This window comes from Nelusetta ayraudi, unplaced genomic scaffold (assembly GCF_046127955.1).
Source record: "Nelusetta ayraudi isolate G7.1 ecotype Tasmania unplaced genomic scaffold, CSIRO-AGI_Nayr_v1 ptg000002l, whole genome shotgun sequence".
NCBI classification, from domain to species: Eukaryota; Metazoa; Chordata; class Actinopteri; order Tetraodontiformes; family Monacanthidae; genus Nelusetta; species Nelusetta ayraudi.
In genome coordinates this window covers 11203800-11231632 of record NW_027466052.1, presented here as the reverse complement: position 1 = coordinate 11231632, position 27833 = coordinate 11203800, and the positions used below count along the sequence as shown (strand labels likewise).

Genomic DNA, 27833 nt, shown 5'->3' with positions numbered 1-27833 from the left:
ATAGTTTGAGTTCTCCTTCAAAAAAAGAAATAAGTTCCGCTCAGCGTTTGTCACACAGACTTGACGACACGCTCTGGCAAAGCACTGAGCTTGTTTAGATGTGGTGCAAGAGTTACTCTGCTATCTTGGATAAAAGAATGAGGGGGAGGAACCACAAATAACAAAGACGCAGTGAGCTTCCCTCCCTTTAAAAACCAAGCAGTGAACGCATTGGAAATATTTTTCTCCAGCAGTTTCCTCCTTTCTACTGCTGCAGCGATCTCGTGTGGAACGCCTCACTCGGTTGGCAACGGAAGCTTCCACACCAACCAGTACACGGTTGGCAGTCAGGTCACCTACCACTGCGACCAGGGTTACCACCTTGACCCCGGTGTTCCGGCGACTGCAGTGTGCTTGGAGGACGGGAGCTGGAGCAACGCGGCCTCGACACCCAGATGTCTCTGTCAGTATTCTTCCTTTCATCACTGTTTTCTTCTCAATGCTTCTGTGGCAGTCTTGTCTTGATAATGGCTAAAGGCAACTATTCATACTGTGAAACCGAGAGAGAGATGAGTGAGCGGCTTTGGTGTGATGCCCGGTACTGGCTTGCATACAGAGTGACTTTTCTTACACACTTAATTATTGATTTTCAAGACCTATGTTGTGTTGTAGATATCAATAACAAGCCCATTGCAAATGGATTACGTTCTGTTTTCCAGCCATCCACTGTTCCAACATCGAGGGAATGTTGTCGGAGCACATGACCTACCGCCTGCTGCACGGAAGCCTGGGCGAGTTCGGCTCTCTGGTGATGCTGGAGTGCTCCACTGGCTTCTATCTCGGCGTGGGCCATCGGACGCTTCGCTGCCTCGCCAACGGGACCTGGGAGGGCTCAGATGACCTCGCCTCATGCAAAAGTATGAAAACGTTCATACTCTGCGTGTGTCGAACACTGAATTGCAGGAACACGATTTGACTGGCAGTTTCAAACATCATGTAATCGCAATTCCTCTGCAGCCTGGTGTGAAAACTGTTGGCCACCGTGCTTGAGACGGTTGCACTCTTTTGCAGCCACATTAGTTTTAGAGTGTTGTGATTTGATAATACATAGGCCTGGAAAACAAGGCTGGGAATGCTGCTTCAATGACATTTCTCTCTGTCTTTATGTTAGTCGTCTATTACTGTTACTCTTGGTGAATTTAACATTCATAAGGACTCTGGGCCTTCAAACTGATGTTACCACAAGACATTCCTTTTCAGCATGTGATGTGCTTGACTGTCAGCAGACTTTTAATAGCGTTTGATCGTGGTGGTCCACACTTAAATTTGTTTGGACAATATGTGGGTAAGACAGGAGCATTGTCCTGGGCAATGTCACAACAAAATGAAGCCTTGCTGCTTATGATATGAAGCAAAGTTGCCCGAGAACATTTGACTTTGAAAACTTTTCAGTTTGCTCCAGAATTTCTGAGTGTTGCATAAGATATGACATAAATAAAAAAAAAATAAAAAAAAACATTGGCGCATGCAACTGAACACAAAGCTATATTGAAGATTAAATGCGATTTTACATCCAGTATTCAATCTTTATCTTCCTGCAATTTTCAGTCGGTTACTTCATTTTTCATGACCTATTATTTACATTACCTTGCAAACTCTGTCAGGGATTTGGCAGAATTACTGAGGTGTCTGTTCTTTTGACGGCTGCTGGTTTTAAAATGCCGTCTCCAAGGAGGGTGCGACACAAAGCTCCTGAAGACTCTGACGTAAATTGAATTAAAAAAGGTTATTGCGCTGAAAAATCAAATTTGCTGTGCTGAAATGTATGCTGGTGGATCGATGAAGAAATATAACCCACTTTATCAATAGATTTTTGCAAACACAGATGCGGCAATTGTGATGTAATGCATTACTCCTAATGCTTTTCTCTGTGTCATGATTTTTTTTTTCCCTTTCATTATTTAGTAATCTCATGCGGCGAACTTCCATCTCCCCCCTTTGGCACCAAGCTGGGAATGCTGACAACATTTGGAGCGACTGCCATCTTTATGTGTAACCATGGCTACACGCTGGTGGGGTCACATGTGAGAGAGTGTGGCGCTGATGGGCTGTGGAGTGGTGCAGAGACCAGGTGTCTAGGTAAGGCCCAGCGATGTGAAGAGGTGAATGTTGCGCTATTGTTGTTTCAACGAGGCCACATTAAATATGCACGCAGGCCGACTGGGACCAATCGCTTGAGCCATGAAAAGGCGTGTTTGTTGGAACTGGATGGCTGTTGGTAATAACACGTCTTGCATCGCTTGCACGTTCCTGCAAAGTGTCCACGAAAGAACGTGTTAAAAACGATCCAAAATGTATGAAAAGATACAGTTTTAACTGCGGGTTTGCATCACGCAAGACAGAATTTTCAATGTGAATTTGAAAAGGTAATGCTTTGCAAGCAGTGCAGATGAAGATGTAATGTAATGTAAATAAGGAGATGGAAGGTCCTTGATGAGCAGGCAAGCGGTATATGGGATAAACTAAGCACATGCCTCAGTAACTCAAATGATGTAGCACTGAAACAGACTGCTTAATGCAGTGGGATCTTGACTCAGTCCTTCATGAAGCGCTGACCAGAAATGATTTATTGTGATTTTGCATGCACTCTGCTCTGCAGGGATTCAGATATGCGGTTCATTTTGGCAGCCATTTGATTTTAGTTTTATCTTGATGAAAATGTTTCCATATGCATTCATGCTGCACATATACAGTATATGTATGATGTGGTGGCTACTCCATCACTGAATAAGCGTTATGCACTCCTCATATTTTGAGCTTTTGACGGACAAATTCTCATCGTAGTGAAAATACACATACGTTTCATCATTTTTCTCAACAAAGAGCTATTTGTAGCTTGTCATCTTCTCACCTTCAACTTGACCAAAACGGGTCGCTGGTGTAAGCATTAGGTCGTCATTGGAATTAACACTGCTGCATAGATGCAAGAGTCACACAGTTGTCTAATGTGATGAATCAATTTCTTGTTATTTATCAATGTGTTTAACTTCCTTCTCTTCCTTCAAATTCTTAATTAATGTGTGCCCGGTTTATAGTATTTGGGGCGTAAGTAATATTTTTAAAGAGATAGTTAACAACACAACTGAGTGCATGTGTGGATGTCTGTTCTGCATTGAAAAAAGTCAAAGTTAATCCTGACACGCAGTGCCTTTTAGATCTGCATACAATACAAACAGTCGGCATGTTTGTCATTTAACTCTTTAATGTATTCAGCATATGCACCATGAGTAACTACTAAAGAATGCAACTGCTGTTTGAGTTTGTGGAACATATTCTGCTCAGTCGACTTTACCAAATGGACATGGCATTGTGATGACCATGCATTGTAAAGTACCATCGATGAGATGCCGCGCGGTATGCTGCATAAACCCGTCTTTATTACCAAAGCTTTAGATGCCTAATTCTTTACCATCTGTAAAAAAAACAAAAAAACAAACAAACTGCAAGATAATTTCATTAAAAAAAGCATTGCTTTGACTCCGCCGAACAAAGTGAGCCATCGATCAAAGCTGCAATTATTCCCCTGCGGGTAGTTAAAATGCTATTGAATGCAGTTCAACAATTCTCCAGTAGTGACTGCATTCTGTGTGCATACGAAATCCAGAAAGGATGTGGCACATCAAGAGCACTCAGAGCAGGCAGACAAATCATTTAAATGCGCTGATCATCTATAATTGCTTGGCAATGCACTGGCAGAGTTGTGCCGTCTTAGAACGCTGATAACAGCGCTGACTGACAGCCCTCTCCCGCAAACATTGAGTTTAATTACCGCAGCGGCTCCTGTGTATCACGACGCGCTGCAACTGCCTCCCTAACTAACTTTCCAAGGCCGGGGCGAGGAAGAGTGGGTTGTTTTTCTAAATCCGCCGCATTAATCCCCAGCGTGTTGTCTTCCCCCAGCCGGTCACTGCGACGCTCCCGATCCCATAGTCAACGGACACATCAGCGGAGATGGCTCAAGTTACCGTGACACAGTGGTCTACCAGTGCATGCTGGGATATCGCCTTATCGGCACATCGGTCCGTATCTGTCAACAGGACCACCGGTGGTCTGGAACGACACCCGTCTGTGTCCGTGAGTACTTTGGACAAGCAGTGCTGCTGTGCAACATTGTCAACACAAAGGGAGTTATTTGCTGTGTTTTATTTACACAGAAGTAAAAACATCTATTTTCAGCCCGATCACCATAAGATTTTTTTTTCTCTATGACAAATTTAACCACCGTTTTCATATGCGTCCTCTCCCGCAGCCATCACATGCGGCCACCCGGGCAACCCAGGCAACGGGCGAACCAACGGCAGCGAGTTCAACCTCAATGATGTCGTCAACTTCACCTGCAACAGAGGTTACGTCCTCAGCGGGAGCACTCGGGCTCAGTGCCGCCTTAATGGACAGTGGAGCAGCCCGCTACCTGTCTGCAAAGGTCACAAACATGAGTGTTGACGCCGCCACCGGCTTATAGTCATCTTCATCTTCATCTTCCTCACAAATACTCTGCAGATTGAAGTGCAACAGGATTACATTGTGTTGGGTGTTTTTTTTTTCTCCCCTCCTTCCATTTCATTGCTCGTCTGTCCAAAACAACATTACTGCCCCTCCTTGCACTGCCATCTAGCTAAAAAAAAAAAAAGAAAGAAAAAAAAAATCGCCACAACAAACACAATTGAGATGTAGCTACAATGTCGCAATAAGACCGCAGCTGGACAAAATAATGTCTGTCTGTCCCCTGGATGGTCGCTGTCCGTTGGCTCGGGCCGCTCTCAGCTAAAATATGTCAACTGGAACATCGATTGACGGAATTGGCTGCCAGCAGACTGTAAAATCAGAGACTGAGTAATTGTGGCGTAAACACACATTTAGCTGCACTCTGTGTGTGTGTCTGTGTGTGTGTGTCTGTGTGTCTGTGTGTGTGTGTGTGTGTGGATGCAAACAGCTGGGCTCATGTCCAGGACACTTCTCTTTTCTCTGCTTAACATGCATGGTTGTTCCACTACAAGCCACCCAAGATCCCTCCTGAGTGCAACAGTTACGATCTAATATTCATACACACACACACACACACACACACAAGCGGCCTGCCGCACATTCATGGGAGCAGATCAATACCATATAGTTGCTCACACGGGTTTTCCACTGAAGAGTTTCATCTCCGCTTGCTTGCTCTCCTAGTCGCCCCCCCACTCCTTTTTTCTCCTCCCCCTCTCTTCCTCCCAGCAGCAGCTGTCAATTATGAGACTAAAACTTTCTTTGCTCCCAAAGGGTGACACACACACACACACACGCGCGTGCGCACACACTCGCACATATTCTCCCTCCCTCTCTCTCTCTCTCTCTCTCTCTCTCTCTCTCACACACACACACACACACACACACACACACAGGCACAGACATACCCATGTCCCCCCTGGACCTGAATATAAGCAGTGAACGAAAGGACCAAAGGAGAGAATTCTGGGTAGTGAGCACGTTGTGACAAAGCAGCGGCAAAGGGCTGAAAAGAGGAGCAGGCACAGTCTGAATTTTGGAGAGAGAAAAAAATGATTTAGCCGACTTTAGAGCGCCACAAATGCTGCTCGGTTGCCTCGGTTTCATCTGTGACTGACGCCTATAGGCTCCACACAGACGACCGAGTCCGTGTAAAAACAGCGACCTGAAGCCCTCGCAGACACCTGGACAACACTGGCCCTTTTCTTGTTGGCATATTGGCAATTGCACAGCAATGTAAAAGCTGTTTAGCTCATTCAATCCAATACTGCTGAACTTCTCCCCTGTGGTCTGCTCTGCAGTGGTGAACTGCTCGGACCCCGGCCTGGTGGAGAACGGCGTGCGACAGTCGGGCCTGCGATACCCAGAAGTCTTCAGCTACGGAGTGACCGTGGCCATCCACTGCAAGCGAGGCTTCTACCTCCTGGGGTCTGCGCTCCTCACATGCCAGCATGACGGCCGGTGGGACCGGCCCATCCCACACTGCTTAGGTACGCCTTAAAGAATCCCGCTTATTTTCAAATGGAAAGTAAATGTGATCAGGTTACACTCGCTCAGAGTTCCGCCCGAAAATGTCAACAAAGGTTTGTCATGCTTAACACAGGCGGGCGACGGGTGGATTCTCTATTTATTTTTCCTTTATATGTGCCAGGGAAAGCCATTTGTGCTCGCAGAAAGGGCTTGAAGAGCCACCTGGAGGAAGATTGGTTAGGTGGGCGTGTTGGGGAATAGCGGGATGCGAGAGCGAAAGAATAAGAGAGGGCTGAGAGTCGAAAATACGGGGAAGTAATCATAAAGGGGGATCGAGCGCAGTGGCTTAAAGTTCAGGGCGTTTGTGTTTGTGTTTATGTGCGCGCTGAGAGGGAGGCGGGCAACGCGGGGCAATAGGCGTTCTCGTCAGAGTCGCGCCGTGGCTGATAGAAAAGCCAGATTAAACCGGGTGGGGGTTGGGGGGGGGGGGGGGAGCGAGAGAATTAGGGCGAGAAACACAGAGAGGCGTTCAGGATGAAAACCCCGTCGCAGGGGGCCAGAGATGAGGGATCGGGGGCAGACAGCGGTGAGGCGGTGTGTGTCTGCAGGGCCAGGGTGCGTTCAGCATTACATTCCAGACACAAGGTCTTATCGGGAAATATTGGGAGGGGGAAGATGGGGGCCAATAAGGTGCGCAGAGGCGATGGGGTGAAATCACTTTTTTTTTCTTTCTTCTTTTTTTTTTTTTGAGGGGTGAGGGGAGATCAGAGAAATAGAAAATCGAGAGAAGATTCATATCTGTGTCCTCCACCGTCTGTAGAACGTGATTTTTTTTTTCCCCCAAATTGAAGGAAAAATAGAATTTCGACATCGGTTGGTTCGACAGCGTGAAACAGCTTCTGCACGGCGGAGATGGGGAGAGACGGGAGGATTCCATTTAAACTGTGTTATTGGTTCGCCGCGCGTCTGTTTCCAAGTCGTTAAGCCGAGGTCAAGGATCCGGGTCAATCCGGACAATCGGTCCCAAATTTGCCTACGCGGTGGCTAAAGCGCAGCATTAAATAACACAATTTTCCAGATGAACCTGCGATCCTAAGTAATTTCGTAGTTTCTCCGTCGTAAACAAATAACAGGTTTATCATTTTTGTTTGGGCCAATAATAAGCAGTCCAGCAATTTGCAAGATTTGCTTCTCAGTCCTCGTTGTGGCGCGCAGATCTTTGTTTTGCTCGTATCCAAAAACAACAGATTTTGCTTTCATCGCTCCTCCGCTCCCCCCCGCACCCCCTCGCTGTCACCTTCGCCGCCTCCCGCGGTCACCCAGCTGCACCATCCAAAGCCGATCACTAATACCTCCCCCCGTGTCTGCGTCCCAATCTGTCGTCGTCTCCGCAGCCATCTCCTGCGGCGACCCCGGCGTACCCCCCAACGCAGTGCTGTCGGGAGCCCGCAGCTTGACGTTCGCCTCGGCGATCCAGTACTCCTGCCTGCCTGGAGGGGTGCTGGTGGGCAACGGCAGCCGCCACTGTCAGGAAGACGCCACGTGGAGTGGAGCCCCGCCGTACTGCACCGGTAAGCGCCGCCGCGGTCGGCGGGGCAGCGGCGTGTTGCTGCTTCTCAAGGCAAATTCCCGCAGAGACACTCAGTGGAATGTGAAGTTGAAAAATAAAATAAATACTCTTACTGCTGTGTTCCAAATAAATCATCAGCTTTGGTGTGTGCCCAGTGTGTTGAGCTGGAAGTAGTGCAGGCAAACTGAACTTTGGTGTTGTTTCCATACAGGGATGAAGCCTTTTGAAGGTCCTGGATGTCAATTTTTTAAGGAAGCCCACCTGACAGCACATTTCGTATTTAGGCCAACTGTCAGGCAGCCAGCTGAAAAAATGGTGGCGCAAGATAACAGCAAACTAGGAGCGAGATGTTTGCTCTGTGTATATTCTTACGGTCAACAAATAAAAAAAAAATGTATCTCTTAAAACAAGAATGAACTATACTTTTCTGTACTAGATTACATTATGAATATACGTTCATGTTAATTTATAGTAACTTCACGTTAGTCACAAAATTTTCGCCAAACTGATCGAGAACTCGAGACATAGCAAAGTTGTAAGCAACAATTTTCACTAACTTTTTGTAGATTACAATTTGATTTTCTTGTATTTAAAGACTTGAATATAAATGTTCTTCAGGTGGCCAAAAGCCTTGACGACAAGGTTGAATTTTTCATCATTATTTTGGCACAATGGTATAAAAGCAACATTTACGTAGCGTGTGTAAATGTTTTTTGGAATCGGAGCCTTATTTGAATGCTGCAATACTGTGGCTTTTCAAAGTGCTTTGCAGCTCAAGAAAAAAAAATAATAATAATGTGAGGCACAGATTTACCGTTCACCCTCCCAACTCTTCAGCACTGGTTTCAGCTGCAGGGGGAGGGAACAAGCTGGGGAAGACAGTTTGATTTACGCGTCTGCTTTAAAGTGCCGCTTTGCCAACGCGGATCCCTCAGCGTTAACAACCGAGCGTCTTCGAACCCAGCATCGACCGTTTCAGCAGCTGCCACGCAATACGTTTCCTCTGCTGGTGCCCCGCAACTGAATGCTCAGCAGGGCGAAATCCATCTCGCAGCCTACAAACTCATTGAGATGCAAAGGGAGGCACTTTGGAATCTGTACCGTTTATCCCCACCAATGGAATTAAGCTCCGAAAATTGTGTCACGCTCAGTGCTTTTACTGCTCCAACAGTTTGATGTACCCTAAGTACGAGGCACTGTTCTCTGAGGTTTGTGTCAGAACGTGTGTGTGTGTGTGTGTGTGTGTGTGTGTGTGTGTGTGTGTGTGTGTGTGTGTGTGTGTGTGTGTGTGTGTGTGTGTGTGTGTACCTGTGCATAAAAAGTAAAATGTTTTGGTTATTAATCTCTCTGACTGCACTTGTGTATTTTTAGCAGTGGTGAACCCCTGCGTGTTACCGCTGATCTACATAAAATCACCAGAGGAGACTAACAGACCCCCCAGCCCTTCGCTCTCTCCTCGGTGTTTTTTCCTTGCAATATGTGTTTAGACCATGTGGATTTTCCGTGCATGTGCTCCTTGAAGTTCCACTCCAAACGGAGCCTCTCTCATCGGGAACGTGTCGTTAATTGCCACACCGGTGTGACTAGTGGGCGCCTTGCCGCTGACGGTTTTATGCCATTAACTCTGCGCCTCGTTTTTAAATAGGTATCAGTCCAGGAGTGTGCGGAGACCCCGGAGTGCCTCCCCACGGCGCGCGGCTGGGAGGGGAAGAGTTTAAAACCAAGAGCTTGCTGCGTTTTAGCTGCGAGGCAGGATACAGTCTGATTGGCTCTGCCGAGAGGACCTGCCAGAACAACGGCACCTGGAGTGGTACGCAGCCCGTCTGTCAAGGTAAGGAGAAGTTCACGCAGTTGAAGGCGCAGCACTATACTGGCCTCTTTTTGAAATTAACGCTATTTTTCTTTAAATAATAATTTATTCCACAGCATTTCATAGTTTTACCAAAAGAATCAAAATCAAAAATCAAGTTTTCAGAGAAAAAAAATCTGGATTTTATTTTTGTCAAAAATTGCCCAGCCCGAAACGAAACATAAGTCATAACATTATCCAGTCTTGTTTCGTTGGACTGAACTGGGCATTGGAAGTCGTTAACCTGGCAAGCCAAAGGGACATTTCTTGGATTCATGGTATTCGCCCTTTTGGTAACGAGCTCAGTGGAAGCATTTGTGAAGGAGAAGAAACACTTGGACAGTGATTGGACGAACCTTCTGTCCGTCACGTTCCAAGTGGACTGCCGGCGCAATCTGACGCAGCTAGTTAGCTAAAGTGTACCAAATCGCCGACTGCAGCCAGTGGCTATTGACACAAGTTTTATTAAACTCCCAAAAAAAGCAGTTGAGAGTAAAACAGAACCCAGTTTTTCCATGAGAATACTTTCTGTGCTGTCGCTCGTGTGTGAGTTGGTTGTTTTTAATGGAATTATGCCATAGAATTCTTCACGCTGGTCTATTCAGTAATATCTGTCCTCACAGTCACTTTCTGTTTTTTCTTTGTGTTCCTCTGGAGATTTTATGTCCAGGTGAAAGAATTTGCTCCACGTTTTGTTGATATCAAAAAAGCTGATTGGTTTTGGAATTCAATTCACTTTTTGGGGCAGATAGTAAACACCATCTATGGGAGGCTGGCAAGATGGATGACTCTCTTAGAAACAAGTATTTCAAAGTGTGAGAAGTTATATTAAGTGAATTCTCGTTTTGGCTTTTTTTTTTCCCACTGAAAAAAAGTTTAAATCAGACAACATAACCTTCACTGAGGTTTCTCTTTAGAAAACAGACTTTTGACACCGAGTTGTCTTAGTGGATGGGTTCCACAGAGTCCCAACCCAGATTCTATGAAACAGTGCTGTGTAAATAAATGTTGCAGCAGAAAGTACCTGTACTCAGTTGTGCAGAGTGCTCACATTCGTCAAGCCAACTGGGTCTTGGAAGTAAGACACACTCCAGATCACAAAGTAGAAGTACATCCTCAATATCAACTGTTTCCTATCTTTTTTCATAAACACAGAAGGTAATAGACAACAAAGTTTAGTTAAAGTTTTCTCAAGCGTCACACCAAGGGTATAAATGAGTATATTCAAGTATATACCACACACAGTCTGTATGTTTTGGGGTGGCAGACAGCTTGTCTTCTTTGTTGGTTTTCCTAAGCCAGTAGAGTAAATGGAGTAATGGCTCCGTGAGTGACAGGAAGACTGCGGCAGCAAACTCATCCGCTGTCTTGAAATGTCGGGTTTGCAAACCGGCAGCATACCAGCTCCCTCCTGAAGATAGGAGGCCAACAATCAACAAGCGCCCGATCAAAATTGCACCCTGGGATTGCCCCTGAGATCAGATACGGCCAAGTGGGACAGCCAGGATGACAACTTTGCCTTAATCTCAGTGGAAAGAGAGTGGCAGTTCTCCTGATACTGAGAGGGACGCTTGCCGGACCGTTTAGGGGAAGATGGTGGCTGGCCGGCAAAGCGTGTAGATCGTAGCTGTCTGAAAGGAAATTAGAAAGATTTGAGTGTATGTAAACACGTGTGCATGTTTATATCCGTGTGGCCCAGATACAAAGAGTTGAAGTGTGTCACCCCTTTACTCACGGAGCCGGATCTTCCGCTGCACCGTGGTAATAAAGTGTGTCCTATACACCAGCACTTTTCAAAGATGCTCTCCAAGCCCGTGAGACTTTAGGGGGAAATTAAACTAGGTCCCTGTAGTGCCGAAGCAACACTGGCATACTAAGCTGCCGCCTGCGTTACCTTCCGTATCCCCTGCTATGTTTGCTCATTAGAATAAGGCGCCGCTGATATTAACCCTGCTGTCTGATGCACATTTTAGATTTGGTGAGCTACATTTGCAATTTCTCGTACTAATTTGATTGCTTGCTGTGGCGAAACGACAGATTTGAAATCGCCTTTATACTAAAGAGAAAATTCAGAAAGCATGAGCGTCACCGGGAATTGTATATGTGCATATATATATATATATGTGTATGTGTGTGTTTATATTTTTTTTCAGCATTCTCATAGGTTATATATTTATTTTTCTTTATTGCTCAAATAGAAACATGTGATTCAAAGCTGACACTTAAAGCACTTGAAGGACATAGACGAGTCCTCCAGCCTTCCTGCTTTGTGCATCTTCTGTGAGGAACAGAAAATGTTTTGTTTTTTTTTCCTTTTACATTCGAGTTGTGTTTTTCTGCCACAGCGTCAGTGTTTGTGCAACGTTAATTATACGTCATCGAGCCCTCTTTCATTAGCCTAATAGCATTTAAAAGCTGATTTCCACAGGATAAGACATCTCAATAGATGTGAACACACGAGAGGAAGTAGCACACACACATGCACACAAACAAGGACTTTTCCTCAGTGTCTATTGATACAGACCACAAGCTCTCATAGACACACATAAGGTTTAGCACGATGTGCACATTTTGATCCGCACAGTAGAGAGGAAGGCTTAACTGGGCTCAAACTAATGAGCCTCATCAATAGCTCTTTGATTGTGAAGGGCTTTCAGCTGTCACAATCCTACCAGTGAAATGTGCTGTGGTTGATCACTAATTTCTGTCTGATCTGGACAAGTGCTGCGCCAGCAAAGGAGATATCAATAATTCACTAGTTTTGAAAAGAGACAAAGTCATTTTGCTGTTGCGTACGGCGCTTGTGCTGTCCGGCCCCGACTGCTTTGTCCTTGAAGGAGACCGAATACAGCCAGTGATTGCCTCATTTATTGTAAAAACACAAAACGCTCGCAAAATAACATGATGCCGCTTGGTGTAGCTTAACACAAGGGTACGAAAGAGGATTAAGGCCACAAGAAGAGAAAAAAATAATACAGGAAGGAGGTTTTTATATTTAAGTTCTCATTTAAGTTTTAAGTTGAAATTTCGTGAATGGAGTCAGAATTTTGTGAATAAAGTCCAAATTTTGTGAAAAATTTTGTGAACAAAGTTGATGTTAAAAAAAATAAATGTGTTGACACAAATAAAGCGGAAATTGGCCAGTAGACTAGCAAAAAACGGAAGTGCTCCACTAGACTTGCACGCGAAGCCTTTCAACTTTATTCTCAACATTCTGCCTTACTTCACATTGACATTGATTGCAAAATTCAAATTTTATTCACGAAAATTTTGTCTCTTTTACGTCAACTTTATTCTTGAAATTTCGACTTTAATCTCGAAATGTCAACTTTTTTCTCTTATTAGAAACCTGAAAAAAAAATCAATCTTATTTTTTTTTTCTCTTCTTGTGTCCCTAATCCTCTTCTGTGCAAGGGAAAACATTCCATGCAATGAGAGTGAAGCGGAGCACATTGAACACCTGTCTGCTCTGTAAGGCCGTGCGCGCGCCTAACGCGCCCGTCGCCGTGGTTTTTAACGATGAGCCGAACGAGGCAGCAGCGGTCTCCCCTTGGAGCAGTTAGCGTCTCTTCCCCCTTGCTCAGCAGCACTGCGGCAGTTGGGCTGCAGACTTGTCACCTGCCTGCAGCACGTAACGAGGTGGTTGTACATCTGCCACTCAGTGCTGGAAAGCAGTTGAACAACCTTTCGGTTATTAATCAGCCCCACTACCTCAAGGACATATTTGGAGTTATTTCCATCTGACGCCAGTGATAATCTCATTATTGCAGCCCACAGCTGATCAGCCTTGAGTGACAGTGAAACAGTATTGCTTCCACTGATGTTATCGCTGTGATTAATTACCTCCTCCCGTTTAATATTGCTTCACTTCTCAGCCGTGTCCTGTGGAAACCCTGGCACGCCGGCGCACGGCAGGATCGTCTTCAGCGACGGCATCACCTTCGGCAGCTCGGTGGCCTACACGTGCTGGGACGGCTTCAAAACATCAGGCCTGACCACCAGACACTGTACCACGAACGGGACCTGGACTGGACAACCTCCAGATTGCAGCGGTAGGGCGACGGAGCGACGCAAACAATTTCCTAGCCTGCTTTTAAGATAAGCGGCACTGCAAGTTTGTTCAGAAAATTGTATCAGCACCAATGATTTCATAGATGTGGAAAACGAAAAAAAGCAGGGAGTTGAGATACTCTGGAAAAGTACATAAATTGTGTATGAGCTGAGCAACCTGCTGCTGTGCAGGTGCGGCGCAGAGCGAAGGAGATGCTTGTTGTGTCTGAGATTTCAAGTCGTTAAGTTCAACAAAACCAGCCAGAGGCCTGGCAGGCGGGCAGAGCCGAGGCGGAGAGAGCGGGGGGGGGAAGTCGGAGGGAGAATGAGTTAAGAAGGGCGAGCGCGAAAAGCAGAGGCACCACGTCGTCAAAGCTCTCGGCTACAGATACGACTTCAGACGGGAGCGATTCATGCCCGCGGTTGTTGTTGCCAGCAGCGTAGCGACCACACGGGTTGTGTTGCGTTCACACTCCAACGGATGAACTCTTTCCACCCGCGCTACGCTTGACATCTCAATGCCCCCCCCCCCCTCCTTCAGTCATCAGCTGCGGAGATCCCGGCCCGATAGCCAATGGGATCTACCTGGCCAGTGAGTTTACCTACAACCACACGGTGACGTACCACTGTAACCCCGGTCACCTGATGGAGCCGCTCGGCCGCAGCGTTCTGCACTGCACCAAAGACGGAACCTGGAACCAGACCAAACCCAACTGTAAAGGTGAGAGGGGCTCAAGCTCCCAGAAGAGTGCTTGGAAAACACATCACCCACCCCAACAAATGAGTCATAAATGTTGAATGAATTACTTATTATGTTGGGTTTTTTGTTGTTCTAATAAAAGCGTCTGTAATTTGGCTCAGGAAGCTGCTGCACTGCTGTAAAGCCAGAGGCAGTTAGGATATTGTAGTCTTGTTTTTGTAAAAGGATGGCCTTCTCATTCATCACACATTCACCACCACTGGAATTCAGATGCATCTGTATGTTGTATTTGTATTACGAACCTCTTAGATTTAAAATAGATGGATGACACTCATAGCGGTCTGCCTCAAAAAGTACCGTATGTCAAGAGTTGATACTGAGTAAAGTGTCATCATTCACAAGTGAACTTCTGTGTGTGCGCTTGGCAGGGAGAGTCTTTAAGTTTTGGACTGCAGTTGAAAACCCCAAAGAAGTGGTGGAGATGGTTTTCAGGTCTCGATCTGGCTCTGCATCTTTTCCTAACAGGGTGGTTGCTGCTAAAAAAGAACCTCGTGAACAACCGACAAGGCGGCAATTTTTCCGCGTGAGCTGCCACGTTTAGGCAGCAGCTTGTGTCTTTAACAGTGCATTATGAGGAGGGCAAGGGGAGAGAAGCTCCTTAAAATAACAAAGTGTAAAATTATGATTTTTATTTCCCTCAAGCCCTGTATGCTTTTGCGAAAAACAGAGGGGAAAATAAAAAAGAATGCATTAAATCACAATGAGTCACGCCTTCACAAGCGGCCATATTTAGAGTTTACACTGTGATACTCAACAACGGCAAAAGGGAATGTTTCCTGAGATCCTCCCTGCCGCTTTTTCCCACAAAGAGAAAATCTCCTGCTGGCTCCTACAGTTGCAGAGGCTTTGAACTGAGATGAAAAAAGAAAAAGGGAAAAAAAAAAACTTAGAGAGCCAGCAAGGCGGCTACTGAGGGGGAACCTGAGACAGATGCAAAGAAAGGAAAAAGCAGAAAAGTAGAAGATCCTGCAGGTGATAGAGAACGAAACTCAGGCTGGAAGCTGCGAGACAATTAGAAGGAAAAGGGAAGGACAGAGAGATGCTGTTATCAAATTGCTGCCAGTTTTCCTCCTGCTGCTGCGCCTCCTGTCGCGCATCCTTTGTCTTTCCCTCCCTCTCACCTCTGCCGGGTTTCTCCCGTTTTGGTTGCTCTTCTGCTTGGCCCGCATTTCTGTTCCATTTTCCCGCCGCCCCTCTCCGTTTCCTGCCACTTCAAACAATCCGCCGCTCTCCCTGTGATCTTCCTCCTGAACAACAGCTTCTTCTCACGCACGTGGCAACATGTTGAGCGGAAGAGTTGAGAGCCAAGACTGGTGACAAGGAATCAAGTGGAAGGTGGGGGGGGGGGCAGATTGTGCACCAAGGAAGAGGCTGTATAGGAGGGAAGAAAAGAAAGAAAGGGGGAAGTGAAGACGGAAGATGAACTGTTTGATGAAGAGTAGCAGGGGAAAGCACTGTAGGCAGGGGTGACGCAGAGAGATGCTTGAAACGGCAAAGCAGATGGTTAAAACAAAAGGTGAAGTGGAAAAAAGGCGGCAGGTCGATGAATGAAGGGGGGCAGGGGGTGTTGAGAATGCGATGAGCCATCAGAGCGGTGCTACAGGAGGTAAGTGGCAATGCAGCGAGTGGGAGAGGAAGAAACAGCGAGAGGCGAATCAATACCTGCCCCCAAACCTGTAAACACGCAGCAAGAAAAGGGTTTAAGCTCATAAAATGTGTTGGCTGGGCAAACTGAGCCAGGAGAGATCTGCCTACGAGACCATGGGAGGGCGGGGGAGTGGGGGAGGCAGGGGGGGAGGCAGGGGGGGCACTTGTGACGAGGAGGCCGAGGGAGCTGGGGGCAGAAGATAAAAGAGGAGTGGGAAGGGCGGGGCCGAAGGAACAGAGAGATGGGTCGCAGGGCATCAGATAGTGTTGAACGACTCTTACTGTCGGCGGAAAGTTGAGGAAGAGTTGCGGCAACACCGAACAAGCTGATGATGAGGGTGTGCGAAGAGTCACAAAGGACAAAGTTGCTACAACAGCCATTGTTTCGGCCCAAGAATCCAAATCAGACATTTGGATTCGTCAGCAGTACCCCAGGAAACTAGGGGGCAGTGTGGAGCAGTGCAGCAGGCTTTGAACGGAAATTAGACATATAAGTCGGGTCAACAACAGCGAGACAGGAGGAGGAATTAATGTAGAAACACAGAAATATGTTCTGACTTATAGTTACAATAATGGCATATATCTATTTTTGTGCGTAGAGGAAGCACATTACGCAACTTCACCCCAGGCTGGACCTTGTTTGTCCACGTGATCCCACATTCTCTCCGGCAAAATATTACTTTTTGTACGAACGCTGACAATCTGCGTGAACGTGACATTCTCAGCCGTGGTTGTCATCTCCAGAGCCACGAAGCAGTATGAGCCTCCACAGCCAGACCTGTTACATGAACACAATAAGATTGCAGGAGGGACCAAGGCAGTCTCTTATCACTAAAAAAAAAAAAAAAAAAAAAAAAAAGGAAAGAAAGGAAAAATGACTCACACCAGATGACTCATTTTGTCTAAATACAGATGCTTCCCATTTCTCCACTCGTAACCAAGACTGTACTGTGGAACAAATTATGTCTATATGAGATTTAAAAAAAGAAGTAATTTTGTTCTGCTCTTGTTTTCATATTTTTTCCTTTTTTTAAAAAATGTCTATTCAACAGACTCCATCTGTTATCAGATGCCTCAGATATGAGTTGTCAGTGTAAAAACGTCATTTCTACCGTGCATTTCCTCCATTTAGGATGCAGTTAAACGAGCTCTCAGAGTCATTATTGAACAAATATAAACCAGAAATGTGTTCACGTCTTTTGGTTAAAAGAAAAGCTTTTGACTCCTCAACTTATCGCAAAGCACTTTTGTCAGAAGTAGCCAAGTCTCTTCCACCTGCCACGTCCCATTGTCCCTAAAGTCATAGTACTTCTCGGAGCTGCACTAAATCACACCCACACAACCCCCTCTGTGTATAAAACCTATCTTCAATTGGTCTTGAAGATGGTGACACCGTTTTAGATAAGTGTCTCAGCCTCTGGGCCTAAAAAAAAAAGTTTTTCATTGTCGATGTCCCATCACTCTGAATCGGAGGTTCTGAACATGATTATCAGACAAGAGAGTCCCCTACAGGGAAAGTTGACCGAAAGTTTGAAATTCTCACCCCTGCTGCATTCACTACTTTTTTTGACTCGTCAAACACCGCTAGTTTGACAAAACATGTGGCGTGCAGAGACCTCAGAAGAGCTTTGATTGCATCTACAAGAGGTGGAAGTGAAGGTGTGCTGGGATTTTAATATTAAAAATCAAAGGAAAAAAATATTGTCATTGTCTGTGACTATCTTTGTAATCTCATCAAGGTTTATGGAAACTGCAGAAGAAAGAACATTTTCTATATTTAGTTTATTCCTGGAGCATTGCCATATTTCAACGTCGTGGGCCATTTATTGACATTAACGATTCCTGTTTATTTCTGTCTGCGCGTGTCTGTCTGCATCCATTTTTCCCATCAAAACTCATTTCAGCTGTACATCATCGTAGCAGAGTGAATGGACCACAGAGCCATCTGTTTCCCGCTTTGATGAGATCTGCACTTGCTTTAATAGACGTTGGAAGCCGCGCAGATGGTTATCATCGTCATCATCTTCGGGAGTTTAGGCTCGCGTGCAACACGCAGATGTGTATCAGGGCGACATTGTGAAGTTGTTCAGCCCAGACGCCACTGATCTCGCCGCGCTCGCGTGCAACAACGCACGCAGGTGCACGCATCGGTGCGTGCTCACGGCGGGCTCCCCGCGTGAAGCAGGTGTGGCATCTTTGTGCGTAAACGATGGCCTGTTACTCCGGAATTCACATCCTGCGAGTAGCGGATTGCGCCTGAGTGTAGAGTAATTGGCACGATCAGCTGGACTGTGTTCACGTCAGCTGTGGTGAAGGAACTTTTTTGTTTTTAATTAAAAATCAATAATCATCCAGTCCTTGTAGACCTTTGGCAACTCCTCATTACTGGGTTGTTGAGGTTGACATCAGTCCATTTGATTTGGAAAGTTGTGGCCCGCCCACGTGACCTGTGTTTTAGGTCAAGCGTCACTGAGGAATCCACACCGCCAAGGTGACTGACAGTAGTTTGCAAACAACCCGAGGACTAAAGTGTTTGTGAAATGATGAGTCTTTGTAGTCCGGACGAGTTTTGATGTGAACTAATGTGGTGATGTGTTCTGTCTGGATTTGCACTGAGGCGCCCGATTGGCCGGTCAACCGTCTGTTTATGTGAATAGAAAAGGTTTTCAAATTTCAAATCAGCAGCGTTTTCCTCCTTGTCACTTTACATTTTTCCCCTTCACCATATTGCATTCCACACTCCACGCCTCACTTTGTGACAGATCCTTCCTCTGTGCTGTGGGCTCCTACGAGTCTGTACCATTACCAACAACTGAATAACCCACATAAGTGATTTTTCCCTAACGGTTTACAGTGGCAGATGACAAGTCAAGAGAGGAAGGTTGACAGAAATACATCAGCAGAAAGTGATTTAACATACTGATGAATGAAAAACAAATGCACCACAGTTGCATCAAAAAAAAAAAAACTACTGAAACCATTTGAAACAGGGACAAACCGGTTATTTTCAGTTGAATGAAGTTGTACTGTTTCCAATGTTACGTATGCACAAGTCTTACCACATAATTATTAATTCACGTGGTCCAATTGTTGAACTGAATGAATGAGAAAGAGACCTGCGCAGTTAACTGCACGCCATTGCCCACTGCGCTCTCAGCTCTTTTGGGTTACACATATGACATGTGCTGACTGAAAAGCGTCTGTTTGTTGCAGTCATCCAGTGTGGTCCTCTGCCTCAAGTGCATCATGGGAAAGTGGAGGGAACGGACCATTCCTGGGGAGCCGGCGCGAGCTACAGCTGTTTTCACGGCTACCAGCAGTCCGCCCCGGCCGTGCTAACCTGTGAGGGGAACGGGACGTGGACAGGAGACGTGCCGCAGTGTCTGCGTAAGTTGCCTCCTGACAAGGTCTCATTGCTGTTTTCACTTACATGCCGTGACATCTTACAAAGCCTCTACTGTGCGTGTGTGTGTGTGTGTGTGTGTGTGTGTGTGTGTGTGTGTGTGTGTGTGTGTGTGTGTGTGTGTGTGTGTGTGTGTGTGTGTGTGTGTGTGTGTATCACTGAAGCTGTGCTGTGTGGTGACCCCGGCTCTCCCGGCGGAGGATACAGAGAGGGGAACATCTTTTCCTACCGGTCAGTGGTCTGATGCTATCACGCCTGTTCTTTCCTCACGCTCTTGTTCGTAAGCGGCCTCCTAGTGGACACTAGTTCCCCACAGCCACATTATCACTGCAACAGGAATTCTGACATTTCCTGTATTTTTTTCTCTCTGAGAAGGATGGATACAGATGCTGAATACATTGTTCTGTAAATCAGTCTTCAACAGAATTCTGCAAAAAGTGCATTTCATTTCATTTCATGAGATTTGGGTTTGTAAGAATGAATAGTGGGCTGATCTCCCCCCGCCCCCTATCTACTTCGATTCATTTCTCCCCCCTGCAGGTCAGAGGTGCGATTCTATTGCCACGAGCCTTACCTGCTGGTGGGCTCTGCCTCCAGAGTCTGTCAAGGTGATGGGATTTGGAGCGGCCAACAACCTGCCTGCATAGGTGACTCACAATTTTTTTACTTTTTTCAGAAAATAGTTTTCTTCTCGCATTTTTCCCTTTTTTTTTCCTTTTATTTTTTTTTAGCTTACCCTGAACTTCTCTATTAGAATATTTTTACCCAACCACACTGTTCAGCTCCAAAAGTTTGTTTGTTATGACCTTTACCCGTTGACAGCAAGAGTGTTCATAATTAACACGTTTGTATTACTTAGAATGCAAAATGTTAACATTTCATACCCAAGCCGCCAGCACTGCACCTGATACAGGAGCATCGGTGCAGATCGTCATACCATATAAATGAGATCATATAAATCTTAAATGATATGCACGTGTCCTGGCGCTATGGATTACAATCACGGAGCCTCTTTGCATCGTGTTACAACCCTCCTAACACCCGTTTTCATTGTGCACATATCAGTCTGCCTCCATCTGCGCAACCACATCACCATTACCAACATATTTATGTTAATCAGAGATATTAGATAGTGTCTTCCCATCCCTACCAGGGAACCGACACTGCAAAGAAATTAAACTCGAGTTAGTTAAGGGGGTGGTTTGGGGGGGGGGCTGTGAAATTAGATTATTGGTAAACAAGATTGTGGAGCTCACTCGAGCACACGTCTTATCATTAATATTCCTGTGCAGACAGAGCTGAAGATAATATCTAATCGACGGATGAAATGTGGAGGTTGATGTCAACTCATGGCTTCGGCACCAATTTGATTTTATCTGAAAAGCAGCCAATCCTGTTTTTTTTTGTTTTTGTTTTTGTTTTTTCAGGAAAATTTTGTTTTAATAACTTTTTTTTTTTTTTTTAAAGAAAACACCCTTGCAATAATGATCTTGTAAGCCTCACACTGTTTTGCTGCTACAAGTCTCTTATTATGTGTGCGTGCGTGTGATTGCAGACCCAGCCTTCAACAACTGCCGTGACCCAGGAACTCCAGCCTATGGCATCCCTGTCATGGCTCAGGGTTTCCAGGTAAGAATGACATCACTGTTTATTGCTTGTACTTGGTCACGCCCTTGAAAAAAATACTCGACATGTACATTTGAACTTCAAGAGTGTTTTTGAATGTTGCAGAAAATAATTCTTATGTCATGAGCTATTTAAAGAATTTCCAGGAAGTCTTTGTACAAATGACCTTTCGGTTGATGGCCAGACGAAACATTAATAAGATTCTGACACTTTCATTTGGTCTTTAATACACTGTTGCCGTGCAAAAGGGAGCTGCACTTATTCAAACAGGCTGATGCATTGCATTAATAGCACATTCCATCTGAAATGCAATGAAGTCGCGAGCAGGTAAAGGCTAAGTCAAAAGTGACACCCACATTTCTACGGTGACAGAGGAGATTTATTTCTTTTATAAAGAATAGTACCTTTACCCGAAGGAGCGGGCAGCCTGGAGCATGGATAGAAACCTGTTGATTGGCTGTATTAGTCGTACAATCCTTCCTGGAATTTAAGCAAACATACAAATCCTTCAATTTGTGGGGCTGTAATTAGATATTATCCACACATCACACTCCCCCGGAATCCTCCACAAGGAGAAGAAGGCTGCACCCTCTATTTGGCAGGGCAAACAATCCGGCGCAATATAAAAGATGATTTGTTGTTATTTAATGGTGAATTACATCAAAGTTACCTATTTTTTAGGAGACGAATTGTAACTGTTTTTGCCTGCAGGTTGACAGTTGTATACATAGATCTACATAGATAGATGGATATATAGATAGATAGATAGATAGATAGATATTTAAAAAAAAAAAAACTCTTCTTTTGCGTTAACATTGCCTAGGTTGGCAGTAAGATCTCCTTCAAGTGCCGCAAGAATTACCACATCCTGGGCTCCACCACCAGGACATGCCTGGAGAATCTGACCTGGAGTGGAACTCAGCCGGAGTGCATAGGTGAGAAGTCACCTTGCTGCTGTGTTATTACGACTCGTTCACTCTGCCAACAGAAACCTTCTGCCAGTCAGTACTGGCGTCTTATTCTAATGAATATATTTTGGCCTTTGTCTCTACACCCTGTTACTCAGCCCATTCATGCAGGCAGCCTGAGACCCCCAGTAATGTGGATGTTCGATCCATGGACCTGCCCACCTTGGGATACACGCTGATCTACACTTGCCAGGAGGGTTTCTATCTGGCCGGAGGATCGGAACACAGAATCTGCAGAAGTGACGGGAGGTGGTCGGGCAAACCTCCACTCTGTAAAGGTGAAAAATGTGCCCCAAGTGAGAGGATGCGGGACTTGAATACTAAAGTGGATGTTGTAATCCTGTGTAGTTTAGAGCAAATACACATGTGAGCTGCTGTGATCTCTGTTATCACTTCCAAGCAAACCAAGAACATATGATGCCATATGTGACTCTGAACTCAAGTAAGATGACATCACAGTCACTGTAGGGACTAAGGCACGCCTGGTGTTTATGATGATGATTCTGCATATGCTTCTCAATTGTTTCTTTTTCAAATGAATACAGTGCCAATGCATTTGATGCCGCTAATGTAATTTTCTTTAATGTTGCAGTTGGAGTGAAAGTCAATCCTAAAAGCAGAGGGGAGTCGGACATCCAGAAGAACAAGATTCGAGGTATGAAGGTTGCAAACAACCTGTTTGCCTTCATTGTCAAAATAGACACAGCTGTGATTTCACAACATGCTTCTCACTATAATGTGTTCAAAAACAGGAGCTTTTGTCGTTGTTGTTCATTCTCAACTTAAATGGGTATTGTAAGAGGAGGACTGTTCAAACTACAAAGGTTTTCATTTTGGACATGCGGTCTGATCTAAGATTTATAAGCCGGGACCTCAAAGTGAGAAATCAGTGAAAACATTCAGGTGCAATACCATGTAATACCTGGAACGTTTGACGCAGAATTCCACCATCAATAGTATTTGCATCAGGAGGGAGTCTGCAAAGGGTGAACTGCACCCGTAAAGTAGGCTATAGAGAGAGAGAGGGGTGTGTGTGTGTGTGTGTGTGTGTGTGTGTGTGTGTGAGTGTGTTTGCCAGAGCAGTGAAGCTCCTTTAGTTTCAACACGTCATAGTTGTAAGTGGGTTATTGGGATTCAGGCGGATCGAAGCCAGTTGGCTTTCTGTGGATACTTTGCAAGAGACATTGGCAACACCAATCATAGCTTTGTTTCGCCGACTTGCATTCACTACATTCTGATGTTTGGCTTGGAGAGGTTGGCTGATCACTGACATCAGCGCTTTACCGAACGGAACGTGCAACTATTTGCATGAAACTCGTGTCATGCAAGTTCTTACTGTCTCTTTTTTGTTTTGTTTTGCGTGTCCCTACAACAGTCCCCGCGGATGTGTTTGCCCCAAACTCTGCGTGGAGCGGCTTCTACGAGTATCTAGGAAAGAGACAGACGACGACGTTCACAGTTACCGACTTCAACGCCAGCAGTGGCAGAGTCAACGTCACCCTGCTGGAGAGCAGTGGCGTGTCCATCAGAATGTCAGGTAAAGAACACATGATGACTTTCAGAGTAAGGCCCTGTCCACACATGCCAGGGTATTTTTCTACTTATTTCATCTCTTTATGCATTCATGGTAAATCACCGATGGTGCAGGGTTTGACCTTCCTTGCAAGCTGGACTTCATACACGGATGCCGATTAGTGCACATCCAGTGCTACGCTGCAGTGAGCACAGCAGGTGTCGGATGGCTTCTTCTTGTGTTATGTTAAGTCCTGCCAGAAAGGTCAAAACTTTTATTTTTGATGTCTCAGATGATAGACAAAGTAGCTCAGTTTCACAGTCAGTCTATTCTTATGCACCAGTGACTGGCTGGAATGATGATGATGATGAAGTGTTTTTTTTTTTTTCAAAATACCCGTCTATATATGAACCAGGCCTGGCCTGAGTTATTAGACAGTTTTCATTATGTAACTTTCATTAGCTAGAAACACTCATGGGTGGCATGAAAAGTGAAGCCAGATCATCTTCATTAACCCCCAGCAGCTGAAAGCACTGTAATCTCTCTCTAATCTCTGTTTGCCATCGAGTGAAGGTGGTTTATGTTATTGGCCTCTTTATTTTGTTAGTATGATTTTAAATAGGTTATTTATTTAAAAAAAAAAAAAAAAAGATATTGCTACGCTGAGCCGCCGATCCCGGCGTTGAATTGGATGAATTATTTTGGCAACTTTATTTACACCGCTGTTGTGCAGACATAATGAATCAGCTCAGACAGACACTTTATTTGCTGTTGTGGCTGAACTGTTTGACAACAACAATAAAATTTGACACTTAATCCGTCTTATACGGCATTGTGCGTGTTCTTGCTGTCGCTCGCTATTGTATCCGACAACAAGACGCGTACGCAAGGACAAATACCGAAGGCAAAAAGGTAAAATTGCTGCGGTAGGTGTGAACAGGCAACAGGATCATAAATATTTAGCTTTCATTCGCACCCACTTGTGAGGAGTCACTCTTTCCCACTTGAAAATTGGTGTGATTTCCTACCTTGTACCCAATTACACATGTGTTACTTTCCCAGTGCGGTCTTCAAGGCAGGAAAAATTTGTTTTACACAAGAGTTGCGCAGCACACTCAGAAGAGAAACTGATCATTAATACATAAAATAATATAACCTTGAGCTGCACTGGTGGGAATTCAACACAGCGGTCTGAGGGGCTGAATTACGAGCCCTGCAACATAACCTCCACTGCTAGAGGACCATATTTTATTCATGGCTGCGCAGGTCTATATTGTGTGACTGGCAAGGCAGAGCTGCACTGTTGAGTGAAAACAAACAAAAAAAAAATAGCATAGAAGGCAGAGCTCTGACAGCAGAGCACAATATCCCCGCTTTCACAGACACCTGTTTATGTTTTGATGTGTGACAATCAATAGTTTGAGAGCCTAATCCGCCTTGTAGGGATTTTCATTTTCTTTTTGCGATGACCTGTCACATTGAACAACATTGTTTTCTCCATCCAAACCCTGTACACCAAGTGGAGACACGGCGCCGAAGGGTAAACGTCACTCTTTGCGCCGCGATGTGTCAGTTGCATGATGTAGGAAATAAAGTGCAGTAATTCAAAATGACAGGTTGTCTCCTTTTGTCGGTTTACCAGAAAAACGATTTGCCACTTTTCCGACCAATGTATGTCTCTCTCTTTTTTCCCCCCCGCCTCACCAAGAACAAGCCGGGCGCAGGCGCTCTTTAGCATGTTACTGAATGTTTTCCGGGGTTGACGGTTTCATTCTTCTACTCCAGGTACCTATAAGTCGGAGGAGAACCAGCTGCTGCTGAAAGTCTATCAGGTGAAGGGTCCCACGCAACATTACATCAGCAAGTTCAAAAACGACAACTGGGCCATGGATGGATATGTAAGTGACGCAGCAGGAGCCACAGGTTGTTTATTTTGAGCTTGATCCTGCAGTTAAATGCATGCGCTGGAAGAATATATTTGGATTGTGCTGAGAGAACTTTGATTTCTCTTTTTAGTCCTTGACTTTTTGCTTTGTGTTCGTAGTGGGGGGGGGGGGCGGACTTTTTCTCTCCGCAGTTGTTTCTACAACACGTCCATCGCATTATCCTTTAATGCAGCAAAACCAAATGTCAGTGTCTCCCAGCAGCTCCGTAAATATTCAACTGCGTGGTTGTTTTATTCAGGTTACCGCAGAGTCGGAGCAGAAGACGTTCGTGTACCAGGGTCATATTCACAGCAAAGACTTTGGCAAGTTCCATCTGACCAGGCAAGGTGGGTTCCTCTCCGAGTTCGCTCTCAACAAGCAGCAGCACAGAATGGGATTTTCAGGAGGCCATATTCTACATTTCTGGCATTTTAGAGGACTAAAATAGTTCAACCTGGTAAGAACCATCAGCTCGTAGCTCAGCCGTTAAGTGCCTTTGCCTTTATGACCTGACGTGCTGCCTGAGTGTTTCACCCCTTAGTGCAGGACTGTCATGTGGCATCACTCTCCAATCGAAAACCCCTCAATATTTTCAGAAAATACAAATATTTCTTAGGGCATTTTTAATGGGAACCTTGGGTTGTTCGCTGCAGTTAGTTTGAGACATAGAAATGATTTACAAACACATTACAGGATGTGTGCACCAACTCTCACCTGCATTTGTGCTCACAGGCCCTGTGACCATGCCGATCGATCCGTCCAGCCCCTACACAAACAGCAGCTCTGTGGCAGCAGCCATCCTGGTCCCTTTCTTTGCTCTCATCCTGTCCGGATTTGCCTTCTACCTTTACAAGCACAGGTGAGCTCTCGCATTGATCCATCAGAGAAAAGCATGCAGCCAGCATTGTGGAATATAAAAGCAGGCCTTTGTCATCACCAGGTACAGTGAGGCTGTAGGAAACATTAGGGTGGGGTAACATAAAATGTGAGCCCTTTCAGTTCGGGAAAGTTAAGTGTGAAAAGTTGGAGGCGTCTTTTAAACCTTTGTGCGATAGGATTCTAGAGCAACAAATTATTTCTTTGTCTGTTGTCTGTTGTGAAAACATTTCTGGAATCCATGACCTTTTAAAGCGACAAATAATCAAAACTGAATAAAAGAAAAAAGGAATTTGTGAATACCTTAAAATCCTTAAAACTCCCACTGACAAATTAAAGTGAAGACCAAGCCAGAAATAATTAGGCTAAAATCTTCTCTTTCTCAATTAAATATGAAAAGACAGAATCTCCAAAGAATTCATTCGGTAAACATGTTTCTTAACATTTGTCGAGGAAATATCTGACTTTCATTCTCAGTTTCTAGCAGTCCTTGATGTCACCGACGCGCAGTTTGTTATAAATGTACGCAGCGGAATTGCTTTTAGAGATACTTCAAGTATTACAAAGCGACATGTCTCTCTGTTGTCATCCCCGAGGACAAATGAACAAACCACAGAGCTAAAAACAATAAGCATCCAAAAATATCTGCCTTAAATAAGAGGAATGTTTCATAGATTTTGCTCGGATTAAAGTCCTGGGTTCTCCGAGGACTTTTGCCGCTCCAAAAACAATACTGTTGTCTAGCAGAGCTGTGCAATCACTCCCCACTATTCGCTCAATTAACGAATCGTAGCCTGTGCGCTGGGAGACGGCGGCTCACAGCCGAGGTGCAAATGAAGGCTGTCGACTGCGATTCACAAATCCTTTGTGCATTTCAGACGAGCGAGCAGGAAGCTCAGCCGCCTGCCTTCAGTGGCAGATGTTCTCACCTGTCACATTCAGATCGCAGCACACTCTCCAAACCTACCCCCCCCCCCCTTATTTTTATGAACAATAACTGGCAGTTTCAATAGGACAGTGGTGTCTCTACCGACAAACATCATCTAAAACTTTCTTGTTTGCCAAGAATACACAACTTGTACAACATATATCTGCTGATTTCTATACCCTGCACAGCTGCTGTGGGCCACAACCATGACCTATTTTCCTGTTTCACAGCGCACACGATCACAGGATCAATTGATAAGATATAATAATTGATAACGTATAAGATGAGAGATAAATTTCTGTGAGTAAAGTGTTTCTTAAGCCAATGAAACAACAGTCAACAAACAACAACATTTCATCTGGATATTGATGTTCCACTCTTATCTTTAAACCGAGAGTAGGACATGGTGCATCTAAATGGTAAATAGCAGATACAATGGAGGCTACAATTTTTTTCAGAAGGAGAGGCAGGTTTAAAATATTAAGTCATTAAAACGCAATTATAGCTTTATCATAAGGTTTATATCTGGGAGACCCGGAGATATTACAGTTCCAAAGAAATCACCAAAGATTTGCCAGTGCCTCAAAGACGGCAGATAATCCACAGCTTATTGAGGGTGAAATGTCATGTTTAATACCTGCTGCTTAAAAACTTTTGGGCCGAGTGTTTTGTCAAGTCATTGTCAACCCCGCCGGCTGACCACTGTAGCTTTACGCCGCCTGCA

General features: G+C 45.0%; 1 protein-coding gene across 2 annotated transcripts in view; it reads left to right on the top strand.

Moving 5' to 3' along the window:
- Positions 1–27833, top strand: part of LOC142886795 (CUB and sushi domain-containing protein 1) — a 237083-nt gene that overhangs the window by 204476 nt on the left and 4774 nt on the right. For both annotated transcript variants that reach the window (XM_076023968.1, XM_076023957.1), the window contains exons 52-72: positions 257–442; positions 699–896; positions 1945–2118; positions 3940–4113; positions 4289–4462; positions 5826–6014; positions 7389–7565; positions 9210–9395; positions 13289–13465; positions 14005–14184; positions 19084–19257; positions 19438–19504; positions 19814–19920; positions 20829–20902; positions 21723–21834; positions 21966–22145; positions 22460–22522; positions 23243–23404; positions 25166–25278; positions 25565–25652; positions 26038–26164. In XM_076023968.1, coding sequence (XP_075880083.1) covers positions 257–442; positions 699–896; positions 1945–2118; positions 3940–4113; positions 4289–4462; positions 5826–6014; positions 7389–7565; positions 9210–9395; positions 13289–13465; positions 14005–14184; positions 19084–19257; positions 19438–19504; positions 19814–19920; positions 20829–20902; positions 21723–21834; positions 21966–22145; positions 22460–22522; positions 23243–23404; positions 25166–25278; positions 25565–25652; positions 26038–26164 — 3082 coding nt within the window. The remainder of the gene's footprint in view (positions 1–256; positions 443–698; positions 897–1944; positions 2119–3939; positions 4114–4288; positions 4463–5825; positions 6015–7388; positions 7566–9209; positions 9396–13288; positions 13466–14004; positions 14185–19083; positions 19258–19437; positions 19505–19813; positions 19921–20828; positions 20903–21722; positions 21835–21965; positions 22146–22459; positions 22523–23242; positions 23405–25165; positions 25279–25564; positions 25653–26037; positions 26165–27833) is intronic.